At 47.2% G+C, this 25,375-nt stretch overlaps 1 protein-coding gene across 1 annotated transcript in view; it reads right to left on the bottom strand.

Annotated features, from left to right (window-relative positions):
• The window catches only part of ltk (leukocyte receptor tyrosine kinase), a 124,496-nt gene that overhangs the window by 41,518 nt on the left and 57,603 nt on the right, over positions 1-25,375 (bottom strand). Inside the window, exons 12-13 of the mRNA XM_070877875.1 lie at positions 13,290-13,476; positions 292-382 (exon numbers count right to left, since the gene is read on the bottom strand). Coding sequence (XP_070733976.1) covers positions 292-382; positions 13,290-13,476 — 278 coding nt within the window. The remainder of the gene's footprint in view (positions 1-291; positions 383-13,289; positions 13,477-25,375) is intronic.

The raw sequence follows: 25,375 nt of genomic DNA, 5'->3' as shown, positions 1-25,375 counted from the left end.
CCAGTGATGAGCAGGGAACGCTGGTTGGGAATATTGTAGTATTGTAGGCCTGAGGCCCCTGATTTTCCATTCATTCATTTAAATTGAGTTACACCCTTTCCTGCACAAAGTTGGTAGATTAACACCCTTCTCCCCCATGACCAAGGACAGTGGCCATGGAGGAGATTATAGGTCAAACTGTTTGCAATCCAATGGAGAAGGTGGCTGCCCAATAGCCCACTCTTATGACTGGAGGACATCAGTGAGTGACCTATAACAAAAGTAATAATTTTGGAAAAGTCCATTACTAACCTTGATTGCCACTTGTAAAGGGACAGACTCGCCACCAATTCCAACCACATGCCCCTCATACACTTCACCAAATGCTCCATGACCAAGAGCCCTAAGAAGCAAAAGTGAACAAATGCTAGGTTAGGGTTGCTCATATGAAGGCGTGTTGTAAAATGGACCTTGTTCGCAAGACACATTTCAGCTATTTAGCCAAACAGAAAACGTCTTGGTGAATACGTGGGCTCATTGTGGAGTCTTAGCCACCGGCAGTGCATGTCAGGATACCGCAAGCTTGGCTCCCCATGATTTCCCATCCACCAATCAGCAATTAACAGAAGGTTATTATGCCTACAACTTCTTGAGCTGATCTGCTACTGGAGCTTGATTTCACAAGACCATCAAAGTTTCTCCCATCACCTCTCTACTCTCATGACCTCAAACATCTCTGACCACTTCCTTGTATCCCTCATCAGACACCTCCCCACGCCCTCCAACTCCCTTTCCCCCCACTTCGAAACCCACCTCTTTCCATGTCAGTCCATAGAACAAAGACTCCCCCAAATCATTTACAACTGCACTCTCTAAATCTCAACTACCTAGCCTCTGTACAACAAACCCCTCCCCGCCCCGCTATTCACCAGAGTAAAGCCTTAAACCATTCCCTCACACCCACTTCTGAAGCCCTTGTTCCTAGTAAAACCTTTAATTTTGCCCATTCTGGTCAATCTCCCGGGTATGGGCCCAATCAATACTTCCTAGGTCCAAGGGATGCTGATTTGCATCTGGAGCAATACAGATTAACCATCGATTACCTGACCTGGCTGGAGCACATCAAGGGCTATCAAGCCTCAGTCATCCTCTGCCAAAACCGTACAATACCTCAGGCCATTGTCATATGCAAATCAGGGTCCCATAACGTACAGATTACCATTTCGGGAGCTAACTGGGTGGAGCTTGCACCTTATATGTTCCGCTCAGTTTTACCGGGCGACACAGCTGAAGAGGACCACAAACAGTTAGGTTAAAATTATTTTTTTGAGGAGCTAGTAGGAACTCCTCCGGCTTCCACAAGTATTATTTGGGCTTCTGCGCCCCCCCCCCCCCCGATAATCCCAACTGTAATGTTTGCACCTATCAGTATTCTCACAGGGTTGTAGAATTGTTGGCACGTGGTGTCCACCGGTACGCTCACGGCCTTTCGCGAGAGGTGGGCGCCGGAGGGGCTGGAGTGCATCGTCACCACCGGCAACCAAATTTTTATTTGATTTTATATGTTTTAAAGTTTAATTTGTTTTAATTGCCAGGTTTTAGTGTCCCCCTCTCCTTTTATAGGGGGCACTTGCAAAATATATGATTTTATGCCCAAAAAAAATCACAAAAAAACCCACAAAAAACAAAAAAAAACATTAAAAAAGGGGCAGTTGAAAAGTGTCTGGAGTGGCCCCCAGATCGGGGGGCACTTGATTTAATATTTATTTTGTTTATTCCAAAAGAGTTGTAGAGTTGTTGGCACGCGGTGTCCACCGGTACACTCACGGCCTTCCGCGAGAGGTGGGCGCCGGAGGGACTGGAGTGCATTGTCACCCCCGGCAACCAAATTTTAATTAGATTTTATATGTTTTAAAGTCTAATTTGTTTTAATTGCCGGTTTTAGTGTCCCCCTCCCCTTTTATAGGGGGCACTTGTATATATTTATGCTTTTAGTGCCCCAAAAAGAAACCTCACAAAAAACAAAAAAAAAGGGCATTGATAAGTGGTTGGAGTATCCCCCAGATTAGGGGGCACTTGATTTAATTAATTATGTTTTTCTCCAAAAGAGTTGTAGAGTTGTTGGTGTGACTTTCCGCCTTCAGACCCTGCAGAGACACCTCTACGTCGAGCTCCCTCCTAGGTGGAGTGCGCTGGCGACATATTTCTTCCGCCAGCAGTACAGCCTCAACTACGACACGCAGCTCCTGTTTGTGAGCCTGGAGGGTGTCAGGACCGCCATGCAGGGGCTGCCTGTCTTTTACCAGAAACTCATCAGGATCTGGAACAGAGTCTCCACCAAGCGCAGCTCTCCACCGTCTGGAGTGACGGCTGTCCTGCAGGAGCCACTGCTACGGAATCCGTACCTCCACGACCGAGGTTTTAGGTGGCAGTCGGACGAGAGGGCTGTGGCTAGCGAGGTGACCAGGGTCAGGGACCTGCTCGATGGCGGAGGAGCGGGCTGGATGGTGCCAGACGTGCTGGCACGGCGCCTAAATTTGGCTGACGTCCGCCGCGCAGCCGATGCCATTGAGTCGCTAAAAACAGCGCTGGGCCCTGACTCCATTAGGTGAATCGAGAAGGCTCAAGCATGTGGGGAGATCCCGTCCAAACTGACCCCCATCCGGACGGAATTCCTCATCGGCGCCAAACCCCGATACCTCCCTCGGGAGCCGGCGCCTCACAACTTGAGCCGCCTCGGGGAAATCCCCTCCGTGCCTTTCAGTTCTGCGCGGAGGGGTTTCCTGTACGGGCTGCTCCTGCACACTCTCCACCTTGCCATCCTCGTCTGCTGTCCGGACACGCCATGGTGCAACATCTTGCTGTCCGGAGGAGGTGGGGGTCCCCGATGGAGTGCACTCGACGTGGGAGTCCTCCCACTATTTATCAGGGACTTGGCCTGGAGAGTGGTGCACGGAGCAGTCCCATGCAATAAATTTTTAAGCTGGTTCACGGGGTCCCAGGCCGCCTGCAATTTCTGCGATCTGGAAGAGTCCGTGTTCCATGTTTTTATAGAATATGCGAGGTTGCAGCCCCTGTTTCATTATTTAAAGGGGCTGGTCCTGAAATTCTAGCTGCACTTCAGTCCCACACTCCTGATCTTTGGGCACCCTGTGCGGAGGGGAGCGGGTAGGTCCGAGGGCCTCCTCGTAGGACTGCTCCTGGGCACGGCCAAGGGTGCCATCAGCCGGTCCAGGCAGCGGGCGGTCGAGGGGGTCGTTCAGCCCAACAGCCTGCCTCTCTTCCGCGCGTACATCCGAGCCAGGGTGTCCTTAGAGATGGAGCACGCGGTGTCCACCGGTACGCTCGCGGCCTTCCGCGAGAGGTGGGCCCCAGAGGGACTGGAGTGCATCATCACCCCCGGCAACCAAATTTTAATTTGATTTTATATGTTTAAAGTTTAATTTGATTTAATTGCCGGGTTTTAGTGTCCCCCTCCCCTTTTATAGGGGGCACTTGTATTGTATGTTTTAGTGCCAAAAAAAAACACAAAAAAACCCACAAAAAAAAACAAAAACAAAAAGGCACTTGTTTACTGTTTGTGGTGTTCCCAAGATCAGGGGGCACTGGATTTAATGTTTATTTATGTTTTGCTACAAAAGAGTTGCAGAGTTGTTGATGTGACTTTCCATCTTCAGACCCTGCAGAGACGCCTCTACGTTGAGCCCCCTCCTAGGTGGCGTACGCTGGCGACATATTTCTTCCGCCAGCAGTACAGCCTCAATTACGACACGCAGCTCCTGTTTGTGAGCCTGGAGAGTGTCAGGACCGCCATGCAGGGGCTGCCTGTCTTTTACCAGGAACTGATCAGGATCTGGAATAGAGTCACCACCAAGCGCAGCTCTCCACCGTCTGGAGTGGCGGCTGTCCTGCAGGAGCCGCTGCTCGGGAATCCGTACCTCCACGACCGTGGTTTTAGATGGCAGTCGGACGAGAAGGCTGTGGCTGGCGAGGTGACCAGGGTCAGGGACCTGCTCGATGGCGGAGGAGCGGGCTGGATGGCGCCAGACGTGCTGGCACGGCGCCTAAGCTGTGCGGCCGATGCCATGAGTCACTAAAAACAGTACTGGGCCCTGATTCCATTAGGTGTGTCGAGGAGGCTCAAGCACGTGGGGAGATCCCGTCCGAACTGACTCCCGTCCAGACGGAATTCCTCATCGGCGCCAAGCCCAGAAACCTCCCTCGGGAGCCGGCGCCTCGCAACTTGAGCCTCCTCGGGGAAATCCCCTCCGTACCTTTCAGTTCTGCGCGGAGGGGTTTCCTGTACGGGCTGCTCCTGCACACTCTCCACTTTGCCATCCTTATCTGCCGTCCGGACACGCCATGGAGCACCATCTTGCTGTCCAGAGGAGGTGAGGGTCCCCAGTGTAGTGCACTCTACGTGGGAGTCCTCCCACTATTTATTGGGGACTTGGCCTGGAGGGTGGTGCACGGAGCAGTCCCGTGCAATAAGTTTTTAAGTTGGTTCACAGACTCCCAGGCCGCCTGCAATTTCTGCGGTCTGGAAGAGTCCGTGTTCCATGTTTCTATGGAATGAGTGAGGTTGCAGCCCCTATTCCAATATTTGAAGGGGCTGCTCCTCAAATTCTGGTTGCACTTCAGTCCCACACTCCTGATCTTTGGGCACCCTGTGCGGAGGGTCCTCGTACGACTGCTCCTGGGCATGGCCAAGGGGGCCATCAGCCGGTCCAGGCAGCGGGTGGTAGAGGGGGTCGTTCAGCCCGACTGCCTGCCTCTCTTCCGTGCCTACATCCGAGCCAGGGTGTCCTTGGAGATGGAGCACGCGGTGTCCACCGGTACGCTCGCGGCCTTCCGCGAGAGGTGGGCGCCGGAGGGACTGGAGTGCATTATCACCCCCGGCAACCAAATTTTAATTTGATTTTATATATTTAAAGTTTAATTTGTTTATTGTGCCGGGTTTTAGTGTCCCCCCTTTTAGCCACGGGGCACTTGTACAATTTGTATGCTTTTACTGCCCTAAAAAAAAACAAAAAAAAAGGGCACTTGGAAAGTGTTTGGACTGTCCTCCCTCCCCCCCCCACTTTTTTTTAATCAGAGGGCACTTGATTTAATGTTTATTTTTGTTTCACAATTAAAATAGTTGTAGAGCTGTTGAGTTGGGAGTGGCTTAGCCAGTTACATGATGTTCAGAAGACTCAATAAAACCCCAGCCTGTTGGGTTCGGGGGATTCACGATGAGTCAGGTGGTTGTGAGCCTGGTGGATGAACTGGTAATGTGTAGTGTGATTGTTAAATCTTTGCTAATAAACCAACTAGTTGTTAATAGCAATGTGTTGCTATGAATTTTTAAGCAAAGAACCCATGAAGCAAATACATTACAGCGACCTCTGTGATAACCCCCTCCTCAGGGCCGCCTGATAATGCTCCTGCCCAAGCCAGCTGGAGAAGTTGGAATTATTCTCCTTGGAGCAGAGAAAGTTATGGAGAAATTTATTAGAGGTGTTCAAAATGATAAGGCATTTTGATAGAGTAGATAGGGAGAAACTGTTTCCACTGGTAGGAGTGTTAGTAACCAAAGGACAGAGATTTAGAATTGGCAAAAGTAGCAGATGGGATGGTGTGGGGGTGGCGGAGGGGGGAGAGAGGATGGGGGGGGGGGGCAGAGGGGGGAGAGAGGAGGTGCATTTTTTACACAGCGAGTTGTTATGATCTGAAATCCACAGCCTGAAAGGATGTAGGAAGCAGATTCAATCGTAACTTTCAGAAGGGAATTGGATATAAACTTGAAAAGGGAAACACTTACAGGGGCTATGGGGAAAGAGCAGGAGCGTAGGACTAATTGGAGAGCTCTTTCAAAGAGCCGGCACAGGCACGATGGGCCGAATGGCCTCCTTCTGTGCTGTATGATTATATGGACTAAATATTCGAATGCGTAGCACCCGTTGTTTGGGCAATAGAGGTGTTGCTTTGGGTTGAAAATGGCGTCTGAGCTGCGTGCCCACAATGCTGCTGAGGGCATTAGCGTCAGTGCACCCGAAGTATGTAGGGTAGGCAGATCGTGACGTCAATTAATGGGTGATGTTGATTTGATGCCATCGCTGCCATCATCATCATCATAGGCAGTCCCTCGAAATCGAGGAAGATTTGCTTCCACTTTAAAAGTGAGTTCTCAGGTGGCTGTACAATCCAATATGGGAATTACAGTCTCTGCCACAGGTGGGACAGACAGTGGTTGAGGGAAAGGGTGGGTAGGGAGCCTGGTTTGCCGCACGCTCCTTCCGCTGCCTGCGCTTGGTTTCGGTATGCTCTCGGCGACGAGACTCGAGGTGCTCAGCGCCCTCCCGGATGCTCTTCGTCCTCAACCCTGGAACTACTACCCTGTCTTAACCTCACACAGCTGATCATGCGTTCAGCAGCAGCAAGGACCCCTCACCAGCAATATTTAAAGGGATCAGCAACCACTCTCAGATCAGTTGCTGACTGATTCCTATTGGCTGTGTGCAAGTTTGCGGAACTGTTTGGAGCTTTCCAGAGTTGTTTAAAGTTGGTGAAGTGACAGGGAATGGTACTGCAAGTGGAGAAGGGTTCTGGTCAGACCACTTGCTCCCAGTCATGGGTGCTCGAGTTGTCATCCCCCTCGGCTTGCAGCATGACAGTGAGCTGCTCGCAGGGGGAGGAGGAGGGGGAGAAGGGCTGTCAGCAGGAGGCCTTACCCACCTAGAGTCTTCCAAGAGCAATTCCCTTACCTCAGCCTGAGCCAGGAGCAGTGTGTGAGGCCTCTGCGTTTTATGACGGAGGTGCTCACAGGACTCTGTCATCTCTTGCAACCAGACTTGCCACCTCACTCCAGAGCAAGGACAGCGCTGACAGGGGCTGTGAAGGTGACCGTGGTCCTGAATTTCCTTGCATTGGGATTCTTCCAGGCGGGAGCAGGAGACATCTGTAACAGCTCCCAGTTCGCCGTCCACTGCTGCCAAGAGAAGTGACAGACGCTCTCTATGCCAGGAGAGGGGACTTCGTTGTCTTCTCTCTGACTAGAGAGAAGTAGGCAGAGTGTGTATGTAGCTTTGTCAGGATAGAGGGCTTCCCCAAGGTGCAGGTTGCCATTGACTGCACGCACGTGGCTTTGCGGGCACCGCATCTAAATGCTGAGATGTACCGCAACGGCAAAGGTTACCACTCGCTGAATGTGCAGTTGGTGTGCGACCATGCTCAGCACAGTGAATACCCGGTATGCTGGCAAAAGTCTGGATGCTTTTATTCTGTGCCAGTCCACTGTTCCCTCAGTCTTTGAACCACCAAGACAAACAGAGGGTGGCTACTGGGTGACAAGGGCTATCCCTTGACCACCTGGCTCATGACTTTGCTCCGCAATCCAACCACATGTGGGTAGCATGCGTACAATGAGAGCTATGTTGCCACACGGAATCTGATGGAGCAGACCATTGGCGTCCTCAAACAACGCTTCCACTGCCTGGACTGCTCTGGAGGAGCTCTGCAGTAGTCACCAGAATGCGTCTCAAGATTCGTGGTGGTCTGCTGCATGCTCCACAACCTCACCATCATGAGGGCACAGCCCTTGCCCCCATGCACAGGGCGACCAGCTGAGGAGGAGGAGAAGGAAGTGGAAGAGGAAGAGGAAGAAGCAGAAGGGAGGAGGCAACCCAGAGAATCCCTTTCTGCTCGGGCTGTCTGGGATCGACTCATCCGATGCAGTACCAGTGAAAGCAACCCCAATTCCACATTCAGTAATAGTCCCACACCTTATTATTCCTGGTTACAGGACAGAGAGGGGGTAAAAAAAGGGTGGGGGGGGGGAGTCGCAGTATTGATTAAAGAAACTATTACAGTGGTGAGTAGGGATGAGAGGGATCATCAAATGAGGTCATATGGGTCGAATTGAAAAATAAAAAAGGGGCGATCACAATGCTGGACGTATATCATAGACCCCCAAACAGTGGAAGGCAGTTGGAGAGCAAATATGTCGGTAAATTTCTGTGAAGTCCAAAAACCATAGGGCAGTAATAGTAGGGGATTTTAACTATCCTAATATTGATTGGGACAAATATAGTGTGAAGGGTATAGAGGGTGCAGAATTCTTAAAATGCATTCAAGAGAACTTTTTTAGTCAGTATGTAACAAGCCCAACATGAGAGGGGGCGATTTTGGATTTAGTTTTGGGGAATGAAGCTGGGCAAGTGAAAGGGGTATCAGGGAGAGCACTTGGGTGCCAGTGACCATAATTCAGTCAGATTCAAGGACAAGGATAGACCAGGAATAAAAGTCCCAAAATGGGGGAAAAGCTAACTTTGCTAAGTTGAGAAGTGATTTGGCCACAGTGGACTGGAAACAGCTACTTGTAAGTAAATCAGTATTGGAACAGTGGGAGGTGTTCAAGCAGGAGATCCGGAGGGGAAACATGTGCCCTTAAAGAAAAAGGGTGGGAATAACAATTCTAGAGCCCCCTGGGTGTCTAGGGACTTACAGGGGAGGATAAAGAAAAAAAAGGACGCTTATATCCTATACTGTAGAATCTTTGGAGGAATATAGAAAGTTCAGAGTTAAAATTAAAAAGGATATTAGGAATGTTAAGGGAGAGCATGAAAAATTCTTGGCAAGTAAAATTAAGGAAAACCCAAAGATGTTCTATAAAGATATTAAGAGCAAGAGGATAACTAAAGAAAGGGTAGGGCCTATTAGAGACCATGAGGTAATCTGTGTGTGGATGTTGGTAAGGCTCTTAACGAATACTTTACATCTGTTTTTACAAAGGAAAGGGGCAATGCAGATACTGCTATCGAGGAGGAGTGTGAAATTCTGGCTGAAATAAACATAGTGAGAGAGGAAGTATTAAGGGGTTTAGCAGCTTTGAAAGTAGATAAGTCCCCAGGCCCGGATGAAATGCATCCCAGGCTGTTGAGCGAAGTAAAAGAGAAACTAGCAGAGACCTTGTCCATCATTTTCCAGTCCTCTTTGGATTTGGGCACGGTGCCGGAGGATTGGAGGACTGTTAATGTGGTAGCCTTGTTTAAGAAGGGAGAAAGGGATAGGCCAATTAATTACAGGCCTGTCAGCCTAACCTCAGTGGTGGGAAAATTATTGGAAAAAATCCTGAAAGACAGGATAAATCTACATTTAGAAAGGCAAGGATTAATTAGGGACAGTCAGCACGGATTTGTTAAGGAAAGATCGTGTTTGACTAACCTGATTGAATTTTTTGAGGAGGTAACCAAGAGGGTCGATGAGGGTAGTGCATACAATGTAGTGTATAGGGACTTTAGCAAAGCTTTTGATAAGGTCCCACAAGGTAGACTGGTCACGAAGGTTAAAGCCCATGGGATCCAGGGCAAAGTGGCAAGTTGGATCCAAAATTGGCTTAGAGGTAGGAAGCAAAGGGTAATGGTTGATGGATGTTTTTGTGACTGGAAGGATGTTTCCAGTGGGGTTCTGCAGGACTCAGAACTGGGACCCTTGCTTTTTGTGGTAGATATCAACGATTTAGATTTGAATATAGGAAGTATGATTAAGAAGTTTGCAGACGACACTAAAATTGGCTGTGTGGTTGATAATGAAGAGGAAAGTCATGAACAGCAGGAGGGTATCAATCTATTGGTCAGGTGGGCAGAACAGTGGCAAATGGAATTTAATTCGGTGAAGTGTGAGGTAATGCACTTGGGGAGGGCTAATAAGGAAAGGGTCTACGCATTAAACGGTAGGCCACTTAGAAGTGTAGAATGACAAAGGGACCTTGGAGTGTTTGTCCACAGATCCCTGAAAGTAGCAGGCCAGGTGGATAAGGTGGTTAAGAAGGCATATGGAATACTGGCCTTTATTGGCCGAGGCATAGAATACAAAAGCAGGGAGGTTATGCTTAAATTGTATAATACTCTGGTTAGGCCACAGCTGGAATAATGCGTGCAGTTCTGTTCGCCGTATTATAGGAAGGACGTGATTACACTAGAGAGGGTGCAAAGGAGATTTACTAAGATGCTGCCTGGAATGGAGAATCTTAGCTTTGAGGACAGATTGGCAGGGCTGAGTTTGTTCTCATTGGAACAGAGGAGGCTGAGAGGAGACCTCATTGAGGTGTATAAAATTTTGAGGGACTTGGATATAGTGGATAGCAAGATCCTATTTCCCTTGGTGGAGGGGTCTATTACAAGAGGGCATAGTTTTAAGGTAGTTGGTGGAAGGTGCAGAGGGGATTTGAGAGAAAGCTTCTTCACGCAGAGGGTTGTGGGGGTCTGGAACTCACTCCATGGGCATTTGAAGTGCCGAAACCTGCAGGGTTACAGACCTAGAGCTGGTAATTGGGATTAGATTGGATAACCCCTTGTTGGCTGGCACAGATACAATGGTAAGTACTTCAGGGAATCGAATACGGCCAGGGTGATCTCCTGGACAGCTTTGATCGCCTGGATGGGTCGGAGAGGAATTTTCCCAGATTTTTTTTCCCCAATTGGCCTGGGTTTTTATCTGTTTTTTGCCTCTTCCAGGAGATCACATGGCTCCGGTTGGGGTGGAGTGTAGAATGTTGCGGTGTAGGGGATGTCGCAGTTGTATGGGGTGGACTGGTTGGGCCGGGTGCTCTTTACCTTTCCGCCATTGTTCATTGTTTATAGGTTTATATGTAACCTTCAGGGCTGCTGACCAAGGGCCGTGCGGCTCTTTGTCGGCCGGCACGGACACCATGGGCTGAAATGGCCTCCTTCTGTGCTGTAGATTTCTCTGTTTCTATGTTTCTATCTTACCTTCCCTCTGTTATTGACCATCACAGCATCCTCTTGGCCACAATGCCGAATTAAAAACCACCAAAAAAGAAACATTTGAATTCAACTTTAGTCATCGGTCCATCCAATATAACATAACAAAGTCAACTAATCACCCTTGTGCATTTCCTTGGTACCTGTCCTGGTGCTCCTGTGCAGTGCTACCCCAGTGGCTGCAGCATGGCTGGTGGAAGGCCGCTGACTTTCAGTGGGAGAACCTTGAGAGCAGGATGCTCAAGCACCTCTGGGCCTAAAATGCCTGGCTGTGGACAGCACCACCTCGGCATTGGCAGCAGCAGTCTGGGCTGGATGTCTGGCAGGCAACAGCAAGGACACTGGCAGAGTGTCAGGGTTTGGAAGATGAATGCTGTTAGCTACAGAGCCAGTGACACTCCCACCTGGGGCGGTGCCTCAGCATTCCTAGCCATCCATTGGAGCACAGATTGCTGGGCTGCTGGGAGACCCTGCAAGCCCCTTTCCACAATGGTAAACCCAGCCATGATGGCAGCAGTCTGAGCTTGAGTGGTAGCAAGCTGAGCCTGCGTGAAAGCAGTCTGAGCTTCCATTGCAGCACTCGGATGTAGGATCGCTTCTGCTTGTGCTGCAATGGAAACTGTGACATCCGTGATCAGACACTGCATCACTGTTGGGTCCACAAGTGCGCTAATGGATCTGCCCACCCCTTCCGTGCTGGAAAGTTTGGGCTCCAAGGTCTGTGCAAAGCCCTGTGCTCCATGCTCCCTGACATTACACTCTGGCAGGCCTGCCAATACACCGAGCAATTTGTTGTGCATACCCATCAGCGTTCTTCTGTAGGCCGCCGCATCGAAGCCCTCTGCAGCAGAACCCGCACGCGAGCTCATCCTCTGGGGAGCTGCCACCTATGCTACCCTTTCCCCCTGCCCTGGCTGCAGCCCACTCATGCCTGGTGACTCACCATGTGCAGATCCCACCTGTAAGCTACCCTCTAAACTCCGCACAGTGCCAGTATCTGATCTGGTGGCTGGGAGTGTCAGATCGAGTGGATGGTGTTTCTTCCTCTTCATCACTCTCCTCTCCCTCTTCTTGAACTTCTGGCTGGGCAGGTTGGATTTCTTATGTCACTGAAATGAGAAAGGCACATGGGCAAGGTTGTGATGAGGGTCATGGGAAAAGCAAGAGGTGCGTTCTTACACCATGTGCAGCTTGTAAATCAGAAGAGATTGTGAGATGAGGGGGTAGTGGGATGTGAGAGGGAGGATAACATATGAGGCTACCGCCATCTTGTATTCTTTCAGCCCCGCCGCTGGCCACGAGCTCAGCCTTGGCTCTGCCAAGAATGGCCAGCACCGTCTCCTCCATGGGGATGAAGTGATGCAGGCGAGCCTGCCCCCCCGCCAGTTAGGTTCTGCTGGCGCCGGTTATGCGCCATCTTTTTCTGCAAGAGAAAGGAAAGTGTGTCAGAGAGTGTGGTGCAATGTACTGGGTGATGTGCCTGCCATGGTTGACTAGCTGACAGTGTAGGCAAGCTGTGAGATATGGCTCTGAGTCTTGCAGCGGTGCTGTGCATGAGGGTTAGATTGAGCATCTCAATATGAGGTATGAGTTGAGATTGTTGGTAGGAGAGTGATGGGGGAGTGGTGCATTGAGCAATATGGTAAGGCTAATGCTGCAGCTTGTGGGATATGGCATTTGAAGATGAATTCACTGACCTTGACCACTCAAGTGACCACGTCCTCTGGACTACACAGCTGGCATTTACCACAGTGGCTATCTGGTCCCACTGTACTTTGCTTGGAAGGCCTCCTGCCTCCTGTGGAAAGAGGACCTCTCTCTGCATGACTTCCTGTGCTTGGATCAGAGAACCTTGGTGCACACTCTCTCCTCTGTTGTGCCATCATTAATCGGGGCCAGGGGCCATGGGCCCAGGGGCAGCACAGGCCAGCCCACACTGCGATATGTGTGCGCACTAGGTCTGTGCAGCAGAGCTGGTCTCCAGTCGTCTTGGTTAACCTTTGCCACTGGACCAAGACCTAGCTCTGTCAAACCCGTGTGGTGGCTGGTGTGCAACGGCCACCACACGTTAAAAAAATCCACGCACAGGCATCTTCCACCCTTAAGGATGTAGTTCAGGTCCTTCATTGAAACACCTGTGAACTCATCCTTTTTTGCCGTGGAAGCAAGATATCCTCGTTTCGAGGGTTCGCCTATGATAATGATGATTTTTCCACTCTCTTCCTCCGCCAGTTCAATGACCTGCTGCAGGCAGAAAGCACCTCCCCTTTAAGAGGTGCAGACTGCCTTTAATTGGAGCGAGCCTCGCACGAACGTGGGCCCCTGCTGACAGTTTAGTCACTCAGCAGCGCATTCTGCACTGGGCTGAGCGCCACAATCATGGACATGAGCTGGCAGCACAAGGTTCGCATGCTGTCTGTAGTCCTCTGAACGGACGTGGCTTGCTAGCGCATCACGATCTCCACGATTCGCTTTTTGTGGGGGGAAGCAAACGCATTTCTAGGCCTATGATTCTTACCCCTTGTCGGGAGCTTGAACGTCACCCACCTCAGCAAGGAGATATTTTTCCTGGGCACTTCCTTGAGTTCGTTGAGTGATGCCACCTTGCCAGCGAAGCAGTAGTTCGGGTTGTAATCTGTCATGATTGTAGAGGTTCTGATCTTACTCAGCTTGTACTCCGGGCTCTGCAGCTTCACCCTCACTGCCTGCAATTGGTTGTTCTTACGATAGTAAACTGCCGTGGGAATAACACAAGGATCGGTCAGGGACTGATGGGCGTTCTATCATCATGTCATGCACACCAACCAGTTCATGCATGCACATCAATACACACACTCATACGCGTGATGCACGCAATAGGTACAGATCTACCACGCAGGGCTAGACCTACAACTTGCAAGGCCCCATGTGCCAGATTTCTAGGACTGCATCAATCTTGATCAACAAGTATAGTTTTGTTCACACAAGTACCAAAGCTTTCTGTCCTCGATTTCTTACATTACAACAGTGACTACACTTCAAAGGTGTTTCATTGGTTGTGAAGCACTTTGGGACGTCCCGACATTGTGAAATGCAAATTCTTTCTTTCGTTCTTTCTTTCTTTCTAGATGATTATGATCTGACTCCTGAGTACTTAACTCTGCTCATGAACTGAAAGACCTGTCCTACCGCGAGCTCTTCATCCCAATGGTTGAACGTGTCTGTGGCTCAGTGATAGTACTCTTGCCTCTGAGTCAGAAAGTTGTGGGTTTAAATCCCGCCCCAGTGTCGTGGCCAACAATCATCCCACAACTAACATCACTAAAACAGATGATCTGGTCATTATCACGTTGCTGTTTGTGGGAGCTTGCTGTGTGCAAATTGGCTGCCACGTTTCCTACATTACAACAGTGACTACACTCCAAAGGTACTTCATTGGCTGTGAAATGCTTTTGGGACGTCTTGAGGTGGTGAAAGGCACTATATAAATATAAGTCTTTCTTCGTTTTCCAATTCATTTTCTTTTTTTTTTAAAAAGGATTTTATTTTTTAAAACTGCGAATATTGGCTTCAACCAGGTTTTATTGACCATGGGATCGACGATGTCACAAATGGGCAACTTTTTAAATAAGTATCAATGGCTTTATATTTGCTAAAAAAAAATTAATTTTTCAAATAGAATTCTTTCAACCTTTTTGTTGTTGAAACCTCCAGACTAAAGTTTCTTTGTTTCTTAATGGAGTTGGAGGGGACAGCAGCAATTGGAGGGCATGGGGTAAGTAATGGGCGCAGTCGAGAGAGAGGGGCAACAAAGGTTGGAGACAGAAGAGGAAGTCGCACAGTTTGTCAACTGGGAGGAGGGTGACAGCAGCAGTTGGGGGAGAGCAAGAGATGTGGGTTCTTCACTGTGCAACTCAACTATCCAGTCTTTAGGCCACTGAGAGCACCTCAACTTAGAAACTGATTAAAATAAAAGAACACAGCATTGAGAACATGGATATTAAAGGCCATTCATTAACCACAGCTGGTCGTGGGCATGGGGTGAGAAATTGGGGGCTTGAGGTAGCACTCCCAATTCATTGTGCACTACGTTTTGTAATACTCGGTTTCAGAGGGACACACTGCAGGCATGCCTTGGCCTCATCTGGAGAGATTATCGAAACTCTATCCCACATTGAATCTTGCAACTCTCGATGAGTCATGCACCTTATACAAAATGAGAGCATTGGGGATCCTGGGTCCTGGCCTGCTCAAGTAGGCTTCTTAAAGGTATGTTAATGTGGTACAGTTATTATAAAGAATGCCTGTGTTTTCAGTTAACTTCTGCTGCATTCGTTGGTTTTGCTGAGCAGCCATTTTTCCTGCCAATATTTTACTTCATTATTCTTGGTTTCCCTGTAGAAAATGGTAAGAACAAAAGTTAATTTGAAGGTTCTGCTGGATTTAGTTGAAGAGGAAGAACTCATGAGGGGGCAACTACTCAACTAGTAGTGCAGCAACTACCGAGGTACCCTACCTTACACTGGGACCCATGCTTATATGGTCAGATACCATGGAAATCTAGGAATAGGAGTATCCCATTCAGCCCCTAGAGCCTGTTCCACCATTCAATTAGATCATGACTGATCTGTACCTCAATTCCATTTACCGCCTTTGCTCTGTATCCCTTGATACTCTTACCGAACAATAGTCCATCAATCCCAGGCTTGACAGCTGTGTCCCAGAATTTTGGGGGAGAGAGTTCCAGATTTCTACTGCCCTTTCTGTGAAAGAGTGCTTCCTGACATCACTCCTGGATGACCTAGCTCTAATTTTAAGATTATTCCCCCTCGTTCTTGATAGTTGCACCAGAGGAAATAGTTTTTCTCTATCTACCCTATCGAATTCTTTTAACATTTTAAACACCTTGATCAGATCACTACTTTGTGACTCAGTGGGCAGCACACTCGCCTCCATGTCAGAAGATTGTGGGTTCAAGTCCCACTCAAGAGACTTGAGTATACAAATCTAGTCTGACACTCCAGTGTAGTGCTGAGGAGGTGTGGTCTTTCAGATGAGACGTTAAACTGAGGCACTGTCTGCTCTCCCAGGTGGATGTAAAAGATCCCATAGCACTATTTTGAAGAGCAGGGGAGTTATTCCCAGTGTCCTGGCCAATATTTATCCCTCAATCAACATCACTAAAACAGATGATCTGGTCATTATCACATTGCTGTTTGTTGGAGCTTGCTGTGTGCAAATTGGCTGCTGCGTTTCCTACATTACAACAGTGATTACACTTCAAAAAGTACTTCATTGGCTGTAAAGCACTTTGAGACGTCCGGTGCTCATGAAATGTAAGTCTTTCTTTCTTTCTCAATCACCTATACTCCAGGAGCCAAGATTATTCAACTTGAACATGAATTGGATGTACATCGTTTATGCTCATGTAAGCTGTAGTTTTAATATCAGGAGTCCTGATGCCAACCTTGATGGCATCTACAATGCCATTCACTTGAGGGATCCCTGCTACTCGGTGAAATAGGGCCACTTTTCCATAATAGGATATTCAACTCTCAGCGTCACAGGAGCAGTAGTGCCCGCATTTCTCCACTGTGCCATTATGAACATCTAGCCCACTCTTTTGCTGTAACCACAACTTCCCCTTTGCTGAGGAGCTGCTGCCTTGCTGGATTTTATGTTCCCTGGAATGTAAGCTACAGGCCAAGCTTTCTGGGCATATTCTCTCAGTGCCAGTAGCCTATTAACATCAGGAGAACAGACACCCGTTGCAAGTTCTGAGTCAGTGCAAGCCCTACTCCAAAGATTTGAGCACAAACATCCAGGCTGACACTCCAGTGTAGTGCTGAGGGAGCGCTGCACTGTCAGAGGTGCCATCTTTCGGATGAGACGTTAAACCAAGACCCTCTGAGTGGACATAAAAGATCCCATGATAATTTTAACAGAACTGGGAGTTCTCCCTGGTACATAAGACCATAAAAACATAAGAAATAGGAGCAGGAGTAGGCCATTTGGCCCCTCGAGCCTGCTCTGCCATTTAATAAGATCATGACTGATCTGATCATGGACTCGGTTCCACTTCCCTGCTTGCTCCCCTTAACCCCTTATTCCCTTATCGGTTATAAACCCTTATGTGGTCGTTACCACATTGTTGATTGTGGGACCTTGCTGTGTGCCAATTGGCTCCCCCTTTTCCTACATTACAGCAGTCACTATACTTTAAAAAGAACTACTTCATTCGCTGTATAGAGCTTTGCAACGTCCCAAAGTCGTGTAAGGCGCTATATACTGTAACATTTCTTTACCTAAGTTGTGCATATACTAGTAACACACTGGAGAAAAATGTAACAATAGATAAATCAAAACATACATCATTTTTTTAAACCTCCAGCAGAAACCAACATTAACCTGTGAGAAGGCTTGTCCTATCACTCCTCTACTTCCAGTTTTTAATAGATAAGCAGAATGCAATGGGTGGAATCTCCTAATTTTAATAGTGTAGGCAAAAGAATTTCAAACAGCTCTGTTCAAGAACAGAAAGAAAGATGAAATGGGTAACTATTGATCAGTTAGTCAAACGTAACTTGTGGGCAAACTCTTGGAATCCATAATTTGAGAAAAAAATAGTAAATGTTCAGAAATGCATGGGAGAATTAAAGTCAGCCAACATGGATGTATTAAAGGTAATTTGTGTTTGACAAATTCAGTAGAGTTTTTTTTAAAGATATTACTGACTATATTGATAAGGAGAATGTGTAGGTGTACTGTATAGAGATTTTCAGAGGGTATTTTACATAGAATTTATAACACAGAAACAGGCCATTTGGCCCAAACTCCACTTACATTTCACATTTAACATAATAAAATATCCAAGGTTGACACTGAGCCACATAACGAGATATTGCCTGGGAATCCCAGCCTCCCCGGGTCGTACAAAGTTTCTACGGACCCGGGAAGACATCTGAAAAGGCGCGTGCGCTGAAAACCGGCTTTTCCGATCTGTCAAGCTGATCTGCATCTCGGGAGCGGGATTTACCCATATTTTGCCCAGCAAATGTCCTCAAAATTCTTGCACCTGAAAAAGCAGGCGCATTGCCTACTTTTATAGGCGCAAGTGTTTAAAAACATGCATAAATACAATAAAATTAAATTAAATACACACATTTTATTGTTAAAAACTCTGCTCACTAAGGTAAGTTTATTTTTAACCCGAATTACAAAACTTTAAAAAAAAAATCGGAAAAATATTTTTTTTTCTAAGGCATTTATTAACTTTAATGTCAATTAATTTTAATTATGTGAGGTCTGTTTTTTATTTTTTATTAGTGTGTGTTTGTTTTTCTTTGCCATTAATAGCAATGAGAACTTGTAGTTATGGAGTTCCCGTTGCTATTAATGAGAAAGCTGTGTAACACAGTACCTGATTGGCTGAGTAGTCACATGCGACTGCATCTTCTGCGTTGGAACCCTCCGAGCGGGAGCGCACTTTGCAGCGCGGGAAGAGAAGGCCTCCCCAATGGAATCCAAGACACCTCTGAGACCACCAGGTAGATTCGTAAAAATTCTCCGGTCGGAGGCAATTGCCCGCGGGAAGCTTCCAGCCAGAATTTCAGGGCCATTAGGTGACAAAAAGCTTGGTCGAAAAGGTAGGTTTTAAGGAGCGTCTTAAAGGAGGAGAGAGAGGTGGAGAGACACAGAGTTTTGGGAGACAATTCCAGAGCTCGGGACCTCAACAGCTGAAGACACAGCCGCCAATGGTGGAGCGATGAAAATTGGGGATGCGCAAGAGGCCAGAATTGGAGGAGTGCAGAGATCTCGGAGGGTTGTTGAGCTTAAGGAGGGTACAGAGATAGGGAGGGGCGAGGCCATGGATAGATGGATTTGAAAACAAGGCTGAGAGTTTGAAAATCATGTCAGTTTCTTAGTCAAGCACTTCTCCATTGTGACAGTGTCTCTTATCCTCATAATGGGAGGTGGCTGGATATCTTCAAGTACTTTCTGGGACAAGGGTGGCTCCCTTCAGCAAGGTCATAAGAGGTCACGAGATCTGAGAAACAGCAACCAAATCTTCTATTGTGGGGCTGCCCAGGCCTGCTTGCTTTTGAGCTTTGAATGGGTCATTTAGGAGGTAGGCATGGCGAGTTGCATTGAGAGACAGCTTCTGTTCTCCTTCACGCTGCAAGTCTTTCTTGCTTTTTTCTTTAGGAAATGGGCAAAATAATTTTCAATTGTACTCATGAGGTTGGACCTACATAACTAACTGATAGAATAGAATCATAGAATGGTTACAGCACAGAAGGCGGCCATTCGGCCTGTTAAGCCCATGTCGGCTCTCGGCAAGAACACCTCAGCTAGTCCCACTCCCCCACCCTTTCCCCGTAACCCTACAAAAAAAATTTCTTTCATGTACTTATCCAAATTCCTTTTGAAAGTCACGATTGAATCTGCCTCCACCACCCTTTCAGGCAGTGCATTCCAGATCCTAATCACTCGCTGCGTAAATAAGTTTTTCCTCATGTTGCGTTTAGTTCTTCTGCCTTAATATTAAAACTCATGGTATTCTTATTCATAGATTAGTAGACTAAGTACCTCCCATGCCTACTGTCGATTCTTTGCACAGTGTTGAGATAGCTACAGCAAATAAATAAATTCTCATGCTTGTGTTCAAATTGCTCAATGGTCTCACCTCTTTCCATCACTGTAACCTCCTCCAACCCTCCAAGAAGACTGTGTTCCTCCAGTTCTGAATTTCTCTCCATCCCCCACTTCCATCACCCAACCATTAGCGACTGTGCCTTCAGCTATGTAGGCCCAAAACTCTGGAACTCCCTCCCTAAACCTCTCCACCTCATTAAGAAGCTCCTTAAAACCTACCTTCCCCTGTCCTAATATCTCCTTATGTGGCTCAGTGTCAAATTTTGTTTGACACCGCTCCTGTTAAGTGCCTTGGGATGTTTTACTACGTTAAAGGAGCTATATAAATGCAAGTTGTTGTTGTTGTTGTGAACCAGCGACAAAAATTGGTCGTGATATGGTTACAGCCATTGGGTAGAAAGATGCTTACAGCCATTGGGTAGAGTGATATCTACTGCAATTGGGTAGAGATGGTTACAGCCATTGGATAGAGTGATTCTACTGCTATTGGGTAGAAAGATGGCGACTGCAATTGCTTTTTTGTGTTTTCCATTCTGAGAATATGAAAAATTGCAGATGAGGTTACTGCTGCAAATATATCTTCCATCTCATAGGAGTCCATTGGGTCTTCTTGCATGGATTATATCTTAAACCTGAAAGAGTAATGCACACCTGGCAAGTCTCACCTGCATGGCATCTTCCAATTGAGGGATAATACCGCTTCTTGCTATGGGGTATATTTTAAATCTTAAATACACTTGCAATGCATATTTTCTATCAAATGGAAAACTATTGGGTCTTTTTGCTTTGTACTCAAGCTGACATCTCAGAAAAGACTTCAATCACTTTTGCCTATACATTTTTATGCATCTGGCATCTTAAGGGACTATGCTGAAAGAAATGCAATGCAGATGACACGGTGTTGACAAACTTACCTAGGGATTGAGTGCATTCCTTTTATATATTAATATTGAAATTTCAGTAACTAATGGAGCTTCAACCAAAGTGAATCCCATCTATAACTATTAATATCCCGTGCAGATTTCTGTACAGCCTGTATCACATATTAAATGATTACTTTTTTAAACTTTCGGAAGTGATTTTGTTTCTACGTACCTCCAAATTTCCCTCTTGCCCTGCCCCTTGCTGGGCTGTTGTTCTACAGCTGCTGATGACCCTCAAGGACCTTGCACAAATGACAACTCTTCATGTATGAAGAAAATGAGTGTTGGCATGCGAGCTATTTGGCAGGGCTGATCCTGAATATACCTTTACCTGATATCCATACACCTTCATTTTTCAAAATTCATTCTTGGCCTATAGGCATTGCTGACAAGGCCAGTATTTATTGTCCATCCATAAGTTGCCTTTGAAAAGGTGTTGGTGGTGGCTTCCTTCGTGAATCGTAGTCCGTGTGATGCAGGCGCTCCCCCAGTGATGTTAGGTAGCAAGGATTTTGACCTAGTGACAGTGAAGAAACGACGATATATATATGTGCAAGTCAGGTGGTGTATGACTTGGAGGGGTACCTTGAGGTGATGATGCTGCCATGCACTTGCTGCCCTTGTCCTTCTAGGTTATGGTGGTCGCGGGCTTAGGAAGTGCTACCGGCAAGTTACCGGCAAGTTACTGCAGTGCATTCGGTGGATAGTACATACTGCAGCCACGGTATGTCGTTGGTGGAGGGAGGGGATGTTTTTTTTTTTTTTTTTTCGTTGCCAATCTTTCCAATTCATTGTCAAATCACAAACGCCAGAGGTCACCTTGCACACATCAAGGATCACTCTGCGCCAATGCTCTTAGCCAAAAGGCCTAGAGCCACTGCACCGTTCCTGGAAGTACTGCAATACCAGGTTCGTGCCATGGAGGTGGATGGGTCAGGCCCCCCACACACCTCCGTGGAGGTGGATGGGTCAAGCCACCCCACCCACCTTCATGTATGAAGAAAATGAATGTTGGCATGCGAGCTATTTGGCAGGGCTGATCCTGAATATACCTTTACCTGATATCCATACAGGGGATGTTTATGCTGGTGGATGAGTTGCCAATCAAGTGGATTGCATTGTCCTGGACGGTGTCGAGCTTCTTGAGCATTGTTGGAGCTCCACACATCCAGGCAAGTGGAGTTACCAAAAAGATAGAGAGAAAGGCAGGAAGAGAGAAAGAAAGAAAGAACTTGCAATCATAAAACACCTTTCACTATCTCAGAACATCCCAAAATGCTTTACAGCCAATTAAGTTATTTTTTTTTGGAAGTATGGTCGCTGTTCTAATATAGGAAACAGGGCAGCCAATTTGCATACAGCAAGGTCCCACAAACAGCAGTGAGAGAAATGATCGGATAATCTGTTTTTTAGTGATATTGTTGGCCCAGCCACTGAGAGAACTCCCCTGCCCTTCTTCAAAAAGTGTCATGGGATCTTTGACAGTAACCTGAGAGGGCAGACCACTTATCAAACGGCACCTCCGACAGTGCAGCACTCTCTCAGTACTGCATGAACTGTCAGCCCGGATTATCTGCTCAAGTCTCTGGAGTGGGGCTTTCTGACTCAGAGGCAAGAGTGCTTCCAATGAGCTGTAGGAAATCTGTTTGAGTCTTTCTCTCCCTGGCGTAGGGACCCCAAATTCCAATTGCAATGCCAACTGTTAGCAGTTAACTCAGCAAAGACCAATAACTAAATGAAGGGCCAACTGGTCTGTGTGGTTCAGTTCCACACTGTACAACGAGTTTTGGTCTCCTAACCTGAGGAAGGACATTCTTGCTATTGAGGGAGTGCAGCGAAGGTTCACCAGACTGATTCCCGGGATGGCGGGACTGACCTATCAAGAAAGACTGGATCAACTGGGCTTGTATTCACTGGAGTTCAGAAGAATGAGAGGGGACCTCATAGAAACATATAAAATTCTGACGGGGTTAGACAGGTTAGATGCAGGAAGAATGTTCCCAATGTTGGGGAAGTCCAGAACCAGGGGTCACAGTCTAAGGATAAGGGGTAAGCCATTTAGGACCGAGTTGCGGAGGAACTTCTTCACCCAGAGAGTGGTGAACCTGTGGAATTCTCTACCACAGAAAGTTGTTGAGGCCAATTCACTAAATATATTCAAAAAGGAGTTAGATGAGGTCCTTACTGCTAGGGGGATCAAGGGGTATGGCGAGAAAGCAGGAATGGGGTACTGAAGTTGAATGTTCAGCCATGAACTCATTGAATGGCGGTGCAGGCTAGAAGGGCCGAATGGCCTACTCCTGCACCTATTTTCTATGTTTTCTATGTTTTCTATGTTTCCAACCGATCCAATGGGGGACGAACAGAATCGAATCTTTGCCTTTCCCCAAGAGTGTTATATAAGGGTGTTCAGGAAGGGCATTTGTTTGTTGTTTGGAAGTCTCACTTACCCCAACTAGTTATTACCAGGAATTGCTAGGGTGCAGAAAGTGTCCAGGAGAGAGATACCAGTCATAGCGAATGAAATCGAAACCAATCAAAGAAGCAAGAGGATTTCACGAGCAAGTCTCCTTACCTGGTCTCCCTGGAGATTCTCTTAAGTAGATCCTCTTAACTGGATCATCTTACCAGATCATCTTACCAGATCTCCTTAATCTCAGCATTGTGTATTGTTATTTTCTTTTTTAAAAACAACTTACTTTTGGAATCTATGTTCAAGTGTCAATAAATCTGGGACTTCTCATCTATTACTTCCAGAGAAGTAATGCAAAGTGGCTCATGTGTTTGCCTTTACAACAGTAACTGGAATTCCAACGAAGTAATTGTATGTAAAGCACGTTAGGACATTTTTGGGGGAGAAGCGATAAGGTGCTCCACAATTGCTAACTTGTTTAACATACCAATGGATAATGTTTAGTTTTACTGCTTCTCAACAATCCTTTAATCCTGTCACAGTTGTGGGAACAATAGCCTATTCTGTAGTTTTCTGTCCTAAACCATTTTGAAATCAAAATCAGTTTGGAGAAATCTCAGAAGTGAACATAGTCCAGTACAGTCAGCTCTGCGAATACTGGGACAACATCGGGATAGGCCAGTTCAGTAGGGTCACATAAACTGAAGTAAAATAATGAACGTGCCTCGTCATGAACTGGGAGCCACGGGCATTAAATTTAAGTCTTAGCTGGAATTTGTGCACGAGACAATGAGTTCTCAATCCGTTCCTTGACACATCACTGAGCAGAGGCATCGTGACTAATGGAACGGGGCGAAAATTTGCCAGTTCTACTAGTCCCACGATAGTCTATTAAATTTCTACTTGCAATTCATGGTTGAATTCCAAATTTTCCATCTTCCCCCAAACTTAAACTTGTCCTCGCAAATGGAATAGAGTGCTCTAGCCTTCTGCAACACCTCACCACCATCACCCAGCTGGGTGGGACTGCACTCACCTGGTTCCATTCTTATCCATATAATCGTAGCCAGAGAATCACCTGCAACGACTTCTCTTCCCACCCCTGCATCGTTACCTCTGGTGTCCCCCAAGGATCTGTCCTTCCTATTTCTCATCTACATGTTGCCCCTTGGCGACATCATCCGGAAACACAGCATCAGTTTCCACATATACGCTGATGACACTCAGCTCTACCTCACTGCCACTTCTCTCGACCCCTCCTCGGTCTCCAAATTGTCAGACTGCTTGTCCGAAATCCTGTTCTGGATGGGCAGAAATTTTCTCCAATTGAATATTGGGAAGACAGAAGCCATTGTTTTCGGTCCCTGCCACAAACTCCGTTCCCTAGGCACCGACTCCATCCCTCTCCCCAACTTCTGTCCGAGCCCAAACCAAACTGTTCGCAACCTTGGTGTCATATTTGACCCAGAAATGAGCTTTCAACCACATATCTTCAGCATAACTAAAACTGCCTATTTCTACCTCCATAACATTGCCTGTATCCACCCTTGCCTCAGCTCATCCTCTGCTGAAGCCCTCATCCATGCCTTTGTTGCCTCTAGACTTGACTATTCCAACACATTCCTTGCTGGCCTCCCACATTCAACCCTACGTAAACTAGAAATTATCCAAAACTCGGCTGCCTGTGTCCTAACTCGCATCAAGTCCTGCTCACCCATCACCCCTGTACTCGCTGACTTACATTAGATTCCGGTTAAGCAATGCCTCGATTTCAAAATTCTCGTCCTACTTTCAAATCCCTCCATGGCCTCGCCTCTCCCTATCTCTGTAATCTCCTCCAGCCCCACAACCCCCTGCCAAGATGTCTGTGCTCCTCTAATTCTGTCCTCTTGATTAAAATTGCTCAACCATTGGTTGCCTGGGCCCTAAGCTCTGGAAGTCCCTCCCTAAACCTCTCCACCTCTCTTTTCTCCAAGACACTCCTTAAAACCTACCTCTTTAACCAAGCTTTTGATCACCTGCCCTAATTTCTCCTCATGCGGCTCGGTGTCAATTTTTAAAAATCTCATAATATTCCTGTGAAGCGCCTTGGGATGTTTCATTACGTTAAAGGCGCTATATAAGTATAGGTTGTTGTTGATGTTGAGTACATAACCTGGGCAGTCTGATCTCAACTCACCTTTCAAACTGAAATATAAGGCCGAAAACCGTGGCCTCACCGGGTGCGTACGATGTGCACACACACCCGAAGAGGCCTCGCAAATGCCAGTTCTTGGCCTCTTACAAATTCTAATAAGGGGTCTATCGCCTATTGGAGGAGACCTTCTGCATTCAGGAAAACTAGGTCGACATGCGGTCTAGCAGGCGGTCCTTAAAGAGACAGCTGCAGGCCGCCAGGCAAATACTGAAAATATACTTACCTAAATGTAGAGCCTAGTGGAGCAGGAGTGTTCAGGGGAGGGGCATTTCGTTCCTGGCCCACTGCCCACTCCCTTCCCGAGCTGAAGCCTACACAAGCCTGTTTCCCACTCATCACAGCTTAGTACTGGTACAGCAGCACTTAAATAATTGCACCAGACACGAGGAACGTTTTCTAGTGAGCCTTTATTTGCCTCTTCTGATAGACACAGTGCACACTTGACATTGTATCACAGGCTCTGCAG

The sequence above is a fragment of the Pristiophorus japonicus genome, chromosome 4, assembly GCF_044704955.1.
Source record: "Pristiophorus japonicus isolate sPriJap1 chromosome 4, sPriJap1.hap1, whole genome shotgun sequence".
In the NCBI taxonomy this organism is placed as follows: domain Eukaryota; kingdom Metazoa; phylum Chordata; class Chondrichthyes; family Pristiophoridae; genus Pristiophorus; species Pristiophorus japonicus.
This window is presented reverse-complemented; position numbering and strand designations above follow the sequence as displayed.